Consider the following 10583-nt stretch of genomic DNA (forward strand, 5'->3'; position numbering starts at 1 on the left):
AACTTTCACTAACAATATCTATTGCATTAATAGTTAAGTTAAATGAATACCATCAAATTTCTCATCAAAGTTATTTTAAGTGTGGCTTGTATGCTTATCTACTTGCACGAATATTTGTAGAAAAGATGAATAGTCAAATAAACTTAAAAAAATCAATGGTGTCAAATATTTTGAAACAGATGGAGTATACTATTAAAGATTTTTTTCAAATGAATCCAATGATATGAAATTTGCATGCTAAGTATTGTTCATATTGAATATTGGGTTGCATATGATTATGGTAATTCTGTAGGAATAGGTCAAGCAAGCTGAGCATTGCTTAGTGCTGGCTGGGGAGGCACATCGCCAGTTTTAAAGCTGCACCAGTACATACAATTTTCTGTATTGCCACTTAGCCCGTGTTTAGATGCAAAAACCAAAATTCCAAAAAAAATTTCCGGCACCTGCATGGAGACTTAAATCTAGACGAAATAAAAAATACATTGCGACTGCTGTCTGTAAATAGCGAGACGAATTTTCCCACATATATATGCTGTCCATCAGGTTGACATAAAGTGTTAAGTAAACATGAAAAAGTGAAAAATATGTACGTATAACCATACTTTAAGAAAACATATGGGGGCAGTAATGTTCTATATTAAAATAATACCATTAAGTGGTTGTGCGAAATGAACTAGATAAAAGTATACAGGGATAGTGAACTCACACAAATCAAATCTAAAGATAAGTATTGTTTTTCAACTACTAAAGAAATAAGCTTATAACTATTTTGACATTTATAACCATCTGGTAATTTATTCGACACGTTTTTTCTTAGTGAGGATAAGCCACTTGTTGCCGCCAAATATTTTGGCCGCAACGGAATCAGCACCTAAAAGTACTCGGATCATGAACTATTTAGACCAATCTCAGCAGGAAGTGTCATCGCATAGTTGTCAAAAGTATCATATCAAATTGACACTGGAATGATATAGTCACTCTCAGTGCACAGTGTTATGGCACAATTTCACAAACAACTTACAAGTGCAATAGTTATATGATCAAATGCGCCATGACTAAATGAAGACCTACCTCAGCTTCAGTGGGAGTCTCATCCCCGTATCACGACTTAGCAACCGTGTCATGAGAGGGTCATGGTGATGATCTAAGTCACCTCTCTCTTTTTAATTTCGTTGCCAAATCAGCAAATTTGCTTATGTGTTATAGTTTTTAGTGCATATGATACTTTTATAACACTAGCACTGAGAAGATGACTCAGTACGAGTGGCAGCTATTTTGTGCAAAGCAGTGTGGCTAGAACTACCTGTGGGCCCCACATGAAGAGCCGGACCCTAGAAATTAAAACCTCGCGTTCACACTATAAAATTTTATCGAAATTGACTGAAATTTGTTGGAGATGACTCAATACGACTGGCAGCTACTCTGTGCAAAACAGCGTGGCTAGAACTACACGTGGGCTCCACATCAAGAGCCGGACCCTAGAATTAAAACCTCGCATTCACACTATAAAAATTTTATCGAAATTGACTGAAATTTGTTGGAGATAACTCAGTACGACTGGTAGCTACTCTGTGCAAAGCAGCGTGGCTAGAACTACATGTGGGCTCCACATCAAGAGCCGGACCCTAGAATTAAAATCTCGCGTTCACACTATAAAATTTTATCGAAATTGACTGAAATTTGTTGAAGATGACTCAGTACGACTGGCAGCTACTCTGTGCAAAGTAGCGTGGCTAGAACTACACGTGGGCTCCACATCAAGGACTCGGACCCTGGAATTAAAACCTCGCGTTCACACTATAAAATTTTTATCGAAATTGACTGAAAATTTTTAGAGATGAGTCAATATGACTGATAGATACTCTGTGCAAAGTAGTGTGGCTAGACATATATGTGATCCCCACATTAAGTGTAGAACCACTAAATTCCTCTGCATAATAGAACCCATGGGTTTTTATGGGTTACCCGCTTATAATGGGGCGGGTTGGTTAGAGTTGAGAAATTAACTAATTGGGTTGGGTGGGGTTGGGTATCTAAATATGTTAATTTTGGGTGGGTTGGATATGATGCGGGTTCCAACCCATTAGCAGGACTAAAGTATAGGCCATCCCTCGGCCGCATTTAAATTGTCGCCTAATAATGACTTTGCCCCGGTACGTGCACGGTGTACCCCACGGCGTAACCATTTCCGTTCCCGTGCCGTGCCGGCGCGCAGTCCGTAACGCGCACGACCCCGCCACCCTTTTATTAGCCGTCAAGCGTTAGCTATCACCAAGACAGCAACGCGGCCACAAAGAAAACAGAGGCGAGCGGCCTCCGGAGTGCCCCGAGTCCAAGCCCGGTCCGGCCCAGGCCCCGGCCCAAGCGGCAGGTCGCCGGCGATGCCGTTCCTCTCGACGCCGTCGTTCGACCTCTCCGCCGGCGCGGAGCCCACCCTGGGCCCGCGCCCCCCGGCGGTTTCCCCTCCACCCACGCCGGCGGCCGCGCATCATCATCATCAGCCGCCGGTGTCGGAGGCGGCGGCCCGGCGGCTGCGGGAGGCGGAGGAGCGGCTGCGCGAGGCGATCGAGGAGCTCCACCGGCACCAGGGCGGCGCGGGCAAGGGGGAGGGGGAGGGGGAGGAGCAGCGCGATGGGGAGTGGGGGTGCGGCCACGAGGGGGAGTCGTGCGCGGCGCACGCCGCGGGGAACCTCTGCCAGAGCTTCCTGCTATCCTACGGCGTCCGCGTCGGCATCGGCATCCTCCTCCGCGCCTTCAAGCTCGCGCGCCGCAGGTCCTACGGCTCGCTCCTTGACCTCAAGGTACCCATCGTTGCTCCAAACCGCACCATTACCTCCATCGCCGCACAATTACATTGAGTGGGATGAAAGGTGAATTCGGTCGCGGGAATCAGTTGGGAGCTTAGGATTGGAGTATGCAAAGTTACTTCCCTTGGTTTGGTGGGTTCAGTGGAGTAGAATTGGCGATTTTGCTTAGCTGATGGAAATTTTATGGGAGGGATTGAGCAAAGGTCAGATTCATGTTTACATACTGCTGCTACAGCTGTCGCTTTCTCAATGCATATTAGATTGAATTATCGGTTATAATGCACTGGCAAAAGTTAAAATATTTGTGCCAGCTGTTGTGGCATTTATAGTGCATATTCTAGTAGCAAGTCTATGCCACAGCTGAATTGGTTGCTTTGACTGATATACCTACCGAATATTTCCCGCTATTCATTGATTTAGTGTTTCTTGCCTTGAGGCTGCCCAAGCCTCCGATCTGAACAAATACTGTTCCACCACTACTGTTTGCCTTTCTCACTAATTCATTGTTTACAAATACTGTCCCACCAGTAGTATCCGTCTTTCTCACTGTTTCATTATTTCAATAAAATATGCCCATCTAATAAATATTCTAATTTACAGCAACTGGTTTCAGAGAAAGACCTTATAGTAAGAGAGGAAGCTTGCCGGGTAGGGTTACTTTTTGGAGGGTTCACTGGATCGTATCATGCACTTCGATGTTTCCTTAGGAGATTTAGGAAAAAGGAGACACCGTACAACGCGTAAGTACCTATTTGCTATGACTCCTTGCCTACATTTCAACAATCTCTCGCTAATAAGTATACATCTAACCAGTGCTTAACCTTGGGTAGTCACTACTAGGTCCATATTAGGCTATTTTCCTTTATATTTTTTTTGTCAAATCATATTCATGACTCAACTGAAGGGCGTGATGGAGCAGAATAGTAGCAGGTTCGGTGGCAGGATTGGCCATACTAGCACTAGATGATTCAAGTAGGAGGCGCACTCTATCTCTATATCTTCTAGCAAGGCTCGCTCAGGTTGGGAACAAATAATCGGTTTCCTTGTCCATGTGGCAAAATTTGATGGAAGACCAATGATACAAGAAATATTGATTCATCGCTGCCTAATAATTGCAGTGTGCATATAATTCTGCAAAATCTAAGAACAAATTCCACTTTTGGGGAAGCCATTGGAGACATGGAGATGCATTACTTTTTTCATTGGCATGTGCCCAGGTATCAACATGTGGCTACTTAACACTACAGTTTGCTTTTATATGAATATAATTCTGTTATGGTGGGTAATCATCAGTCTTATGTTTCCAGGTTATGTATGCTTTTGTTATGAGGCCTGAAAGCTTACCTAAGTCCTACCAAGAATTCATCCTTAAGACAGGACCAGTAGCAGAACCTGTTTACAAGGTTGTCAGAGAATGTTGTAGAGGTGGTCCTGTGGATCTAACTGCTTTCTCAACCTATTTATCAAACAAGAGGAATTCGTATTTGATAAATTTAACAACCAATCCATCCATTATTCCTTGTTCCGTGATTCATCCTGACAGAGCATCATGCTTGGCTCAAAATGTTAATGTTGTTTCATCAACATTCAAGAAAACATTCCCTCTATATTTCTCATTGACATTTGTACCCTTTGTTGTTCTACGTCTTCAAAAGGTAATTTACTAGCCACTTTATTTTTTATTCCTTTTAAGGTTCAACAATTTCACTGAAACCTGATATATTATTGCTATTGTCTGTGTGCAATATTTTTCTTTCCAATATAACTTATGCCTCAAACCTACCTCAACAAGATAAAATCAAGTTATGTTATGCCACTCTCTTTTTACTGTGCCTGCATAACATTATTGAGTTTTGTGAAATGCAAAATCTTGCACCATTTGATTTTTATTCTGCCAATGAAAACATTTTCCCAATTGCTAATAATCCAACAAACAAGTAACCGTATTTTGTATATAGTCTACCTTACTGTTGATGTGTATCCACCTTATGTAAGTGAGCTGACTCATGATTTTATTAAATAAAAACATTAGTTCCTGGAATCGCCGGCTGCAACTTGTTGGCGTGCTCTCGTAGGTGCAGTTCGCTCCACCACCTTTTTGTCTGCTTTTGTCACTTTATTTCAGGTAATTTTCCATAGCAGCAGTACACTACTTCACGCATAACTACTTCATGATTCTGATAGCATTCTTGCATGTTGGTAGGCTTCTATTTGTTTGCACCGAAAAGTTGCAAACAAAGACCACAAACTTGTGTACTGGTTTGCTGGTTTGATATCGGGTCTCTCAATTCTTTTGGAAAAGAAAGCTAGAAGGGCTGAGCTTGCCCTCTATGTGCTTCCCCGTGCTGGAGATTCTCTATGGTATATATTGATCAACCGCCACCTGCTCCCAAATATAAAAAATGCTGAGGTAATTTGCATATTGTCTCTCCCACTTCCTTGCACTCTGTTTTCTAAGTATTTAATTTTCTGCAAAGTAATCTAAGAGGTAAAGTGAACATCATTTCCCATTTTTGAAAAAAATTCGAAATTTTTGTGATATAAATAACACACCATCACGACTGGAAAGGATCTTATGATACATAATCTTGTTTAAATGTTTTATGGATATTGTGCTACTTGGCTATGTGCCTAGTAATGTTTTCATTGCTCCACCTCTTCTAGGGAGCATGCACAAACTTTAAAGCATCCCAAGGCGCAGCTAGTTGTAATTTGTAATCCACCCTTCCTTTATGTCTTAAAATCCTCATATGGTTCAGATTCCAGAAAGGTTAGAGCAAAGACTCACTTTTTAGGCTAGTAGCTTTAGATAGGGACAAAAGTATCAATTCCACTAAATGTCCAGTAATGGTTCCTCTGTGGTATCCAGTAAGGCAATCCAGTTAGATGTTAGATGTAGACATGTTTACGATTACTTATTGACCGCATTCGTGGGTTTTACAATTATCTTCCTTACAACAATAGAGTGTAAGGAAGTGGCACGTTTAAAATGTGATAAAATCTTATACAATCATACAAATCATGTATAATGCTGGGCAGCAGGTTTAAGGTGTAGGTGTCAAGGTCGTTTTTCTTTGGTTACACGGGTGCGCTTGTAAGCTAAGTGTGTGTCGGAGTGTGTGTGGGGTTTTGTATGGCTTTTTTGGTCTTTCTCCTTCTCTCTTAATGCAATGATATGCAGCTCTCCTGCGTATTCGAGAAAAGAAAAAAGAAAGAAATTCTGCAGTTGCTGGTTCCTTGATTTTTGGAAACTAGTTGGATCTTCATGTCTGGCATAGTCCAGACTCTGAGTGAAAACTCTGAGCTGATTGTTTTTTTTTTTCAAAAATGGCAGAGGGAGCATGGTAGTCTTTTCTGTCCATGCTGTTGACAGAAGTTAGGGTTGGGAACTTTTGATGCTGGTACTTTGAAGTATATCCTGTAGCTAGATGTGTTATCTTTGCAAACCTTTCATTTTTCCTGTGTAGCCTCATGGCATCCTGAATCAGCCAACCCAGCATGTGCCAACCTTTCATATTTCAAAAACAGTAACGTGTCAACCTTTGCAGGTGGCTCTCTTCTGCATGTGCATGGGGGGAATAATGTACTTTCTGGAGTATGAGCCAGACACCATGGCTCCATTCCTCAGAGGCCTCATCCGGCGGTTCCTGGCAAGCAAGATCAGCAACCCGAGCCCCCCTACTCCCAATCGCAACACCTCGTACTCGTACCTTCAGACGCTGAATGCTCTGGAGCAATCAAGAACTCAGCCAGGGGTGGATAATGGACTGCCTACATCAGAGAAGTACAACCTTGAATCAATCCCTGGACTTTAGAAAGCTTGCTCTGGACGTTATAGGTTCTTATAGCTTCAGAGAATCAGTAAATCTAACCAAATCAACACCGGTCGCATGTGCCATCATGAGGTACAGATGGGTTTAAAATTTTCACGATACGTGTTGTGATGTTTTGAGATCAGTTGCAAAATAAATGAATAAGCGGAGCTCTTTTGTGCGGGAGTGGTGATATAAAGCAATTGCTCGTTCTTAGTGTAACATGGAGTGGGAAAGGTTGCTTATGTCAAGGAGTTGCCCTGTTTGATCTTGCAACAGAGAATTTGTCAATATGCTTACATCTGGTCCTGTGTTTTGGGGAAATATTGTACATTTGTTTCTATTACTTGTGTGGAATGACCTCCACTCGTATCGTTCTTGTCTCCAAAATTCATTTCGATATTATATAGTTCTGTCTGTAAAATATAATTTGCCATCGTTGGTAATTCTTTAGCGGTCAACTTTTTTTTTTGATAGTAGCGGTCGAACATTTTGACCTTTCAAATTCTTGACAACGATGTAAATTTATAATCAGTAGCGGAGCTTCAAGTGAATAAGGGGAGCCCTATATATAAAAAAACTCTACATGTATGAATTGCTTCAAGTGAATTGCTAACCTGCACAGTTCCATGGCAAGGAATTGCTTCTTTAGGATTCTTGGTGGATTTTTTTTCCAGCCTTGACCATTAATATTCAAATAAGTTCATAGATATAGTCGGGTAACATAAGATAGATGTCATTAAGTTTACCATGAAAATTTTCTTTGTAATGTATAATCCTTTTCACCTTAATTTTCATTTTTTAAAAGAGTACAGGTCCTATGTTGATATCCTATGTATGTTGTTTTTCAACCCGAAAGAGCATCTTTGACAAAATCTTACACAATATGATCCCCAAAGGTGGTTAAAACAGTCCCTATAAATCGTAAGCAACATTCTCCCAAAACCGGCAGGTTAATGGTACGGGCAATGTACGCAGCTGAAGTTGATAAATACTGTATATTATCCGCCAAAACGATGATGAGCGTACAACCATGGCCAAGTCTAGGATGAGCCGGTTGTTTCACGAAACAGCAGCTTTCTCTCTCATCATCGTTTTGGCCGAGCAAAAATTCTGCATGGGACAGAGTACCTACCTTAATGTAAGAGTAGCCGACAAGTGTAGACGGGTGATAGTTATTTCACAGAAGTCGAGAAAATTGCAAAATTGAGACTCAAAACATCGTGCTTTGAATATTTACCATTTCAAACATAGACATCGTAAAAATAGGTCTCCAAACATGTGCAACATGCTTATACTACCATTAGGAACATTTTCTCTCATTTAAATTGTTTTTTCATGTATTTGGGAGGGTGAAGAGACCCTTTTACCCTTCCTCATTTTTTCCCCACTTAGCTAGGGCCGGCGCCGGCGCCATGCATCCGCACGACGAGCAAGCCCCGGCCCCTGCTGCCCCTTGCGCCGCGCTCTGGAGGCCGCCGGCCGTGGATCCTGGCGCTGGTGGCGCAGTTTGTCGCGACAGCGACTCGGCGAGGAAGGACCGGCCATCGATGCAGGCTCCTATTCCGACCTTCAGGCTTTTTCCGGAAAGCATCTGCCACCGTTGCTTTCTCCGGATGATGATCTTGCTATGCTGTTGTGCTGTTTTGGTACGGTGTCATGAGTAACGGCGTTTGAACATATACATCTGATGTGTTGCTGTGCTTGTATTCGAGTTGCTGACGATCTTTTGTTGCTTGTTCTTACTGACCATATAATAAGTTATTTGCATTGGATCGTTACAGTATTTGTCAATCATAAGTCTGCCCAGGCACGATTGATTGGCATTGGCCATTGGGTCGTTACTCTTGTTGGTCACGTACAATTGATTGGCGGACGACCAGGCAGCCTGCCCAGGCCGGCGGCCGGTGGCTGTACTGCCCAGGCCAGCGGCAGACAGACTGCGCTGACCGCCGAGCGCCCAGCGAATCAACGTGGGGTGCAACAGAAAAGAGGAAGGGCAAGAAGGTTATTTCACCCTGCCAAATACTTGAAAAGAAAAGAGAAAAAAAGGAAAATACTCAAAATGGCAGTATAATCGAGAAACACATGTTTGGAGTCCCAATTTTACGATGTCAATGTTTGGAATGATAAATATGCGAAGCGCCACGATTGGAGTTCTAAAACTGCAATTTTCTGCGTCACTAGGTAGTAACTAATAGTGAAGCAAAAGCAAGGGCAGGGATGAGGAAAAAGAGAGGTGATTTCTTTTACTTGTGACCCTATTTTCATATCTCAAGATGCGTACAATCTCCATCTAAGCTAGCCTTTCACTTCTTTTCTTCTAAAGTATATCTATATTTGGATAAATAAGCGCTATATGTTATTTAGTATTGGGGATTGCCACCTTCTAACTCCTAAGTGGTACGGTGATGGCCGCCGAAGGCTACGAGGAACTCAAAAGCATGCTAATGGTCGAGGTGACAACCTGCGATCTCCTAATTGATTGAATATTGGTTCCTGTGAGCTCTATATGTTACTAGGGGCGGATCTAGGAATTAAAGGTAGGGATTCATCTCCCTCCCCTTCCTCCAGCCCTCTTTTTCTCTTCATCTCTCTCATTTTTCTCTGCCTCTCCCTCCTTCCTCTAATATCCATGGAGTTTTTGGGTAGGGAAGGGGGCTTGAGGCCCCCCAGGCCCCACACTGGCTCCGCCATTGCGTGTTATAGGAAAGGTTCATGGACTACCGAAGGTCTCGAGCAAAGTCCTCTCAAATGCACTACTATATAAACGGTTTGTAGGGACAGGTAAAAAGATATTTTTAGGGGCGGATGTCACACGCGCCCCTGCCTTTCACAGCTAAAAATAATTATTTGTAGGGGCGGGTACATTATCCGTCTCTAAAAATATATTTATAGAGACATTATTCTTTCAGCCCGCCCTTAAAAATAAATTTTTAGGGGCGGGTCATGCCCTCATCCGTCTCTAGAAATCGATGTCGGGGGCTGGTGAGGACATGACCCCCCTATATATCAAATAAAAAAATAAAAAAGAAAACACCGGCAGCATGCAGCCACCGCGCCGCTCCCCGTGCGCCGCCGCGCTTGCGTCGCGCCGCCTCGTTCACGCCGCTGCCGCTGCTCGCGCCATGCCACCACGCTCGGGCGGCCGCTGCCCGTGCCACGTCGCCTCGTTCGTGCCGCCGCTACTGCTCGCACCGCGTCGCCGATCTCGAGGATCTTCTTGACAAGCGCATCGGCGGAGACGTTGCCGAAGACCACCACTGCTGATGCATGTCGATGTCCGTCTTGTACATCCCTGTGAACAAGGAGTCAATGCATGCATCAGTGCAGAATATTTAAGATAGACAAAAAAAACTTTGCAGTAACAAGAAAAATATTGAAGTAAATTTGCCTCCACCTCCTGAGCTGCCTTTGCGTTGGCTGGTGAAGATTGGGTAAAAAACTTTTGGTAAAAAACAATGCGAACGCGACCAACCTAAGCAGACGGGAAGACGTAGGAGAAGCCCCGGGGAAAGAAGACCATGCTGACGAGGAGCCGGAGGCCGGAGCGGAGCGTCCCGGACGTTGGGAGCGTCGCGTTGCAGGAAGCCAGCGGGGTGCCCACCACGAGCTCGCATTGGCCTGCCACGCTCGACGGCGCCACCGTCGTGTTCACTGTAACATCCCGGGTTGAAAAATTGAAATTCCGGAAGCTCCGGGTTCAAAAACCGGAACCTTCGGTTTTACTCTGCTCCGGTGGATAGAGCACGAATCGCGGCGCGCCGCATGTCGCCACCGCCGCCGGCAATCCTCGTTCCACGCGTCGGCGATCCTCGTTCCGCGCGTGCGTCCTTATCCATCCGCTCGCCCTCTCCTCGTCCTTCTAGACCCGCCTCTTTGCCCAAACCCTAGCTCCTTCCCCGTCTCCCATTGCCGTCGCCGTCCGAGCTCCGCCCTCGCCGTCGATTCGTCGTCTCCGGTG

At 44.1% G+C, this 10583-nt stretch overlaps 1 protein-coding gene across 1 annotated transcript; it reads left to right on the forward strand.

Moving 5' to 3' along the window:
• The first annotated feature begins 2278 nt into the window (after window positions 1–2278).
• LOC120661416 (transmembrane protein 135-like) lies at window positions 2279–7065 on the forward strand. The gene is made up of 8 exons (XM_039940281.1): window positions 2279–2801; window positions 3408–3547; window positions 3727–3826; window positions 3926–4024; window positions 4115–4462; window positions 4840–4932; window positions 5011–5217; window positions 6356–7065. Exons 1-8 carry the CDS (start codon window positions 2382–2384, stop codon window positions 6620–6622), a joined length of 1674 nt encoding a protein of 557 aa, XP_039796215.1. The 5' UTR covers window positions 2279–2381; the 3' UTR covers window positions 6623–7065.
• Window positions 7066–10583: the final 3518 nt, after the last annotated feature.

Source organism: Panicum virgatum, chromosome 2N (assembly GCF_016808335.1).
Source record: "Panicum virgatum strain AP13 chromosome 2N, P.virgatum_v5, whole genome shotgun sequence".
Taxonomy (NCBI): Eukaryota; Viridiplantae; Streptophyta; class Magnoliopsida; order Poales; family Poaceae; genus Panicum; species Panicum virgatum.

Bases quoted from the DNA above. Each gene is read 5' to 3' on its own strand.
- LOC120661416 (XM_039940281.1), top strand. From the start codon at position 2,382: ATGCCGTTCCTCTCGACGCCGTCGTTCGACCTCTCCGCCGGCGCGGAG. The intron at 3,827-3,925 runs GTTGGGAACAAA...TAATAATTGCAG, and splicing joins TTCTAGCAAGGCTCGCTCAG to TGTGCATATAATTCTGCAAA. The intron at 4,463-4,839 runs GTAATTTACTAG...TAAAAACATTAG, and splicing joins TTGTTCTACGTCTTCAAAAG to TTCCTGGAATCGCCGGCTGC.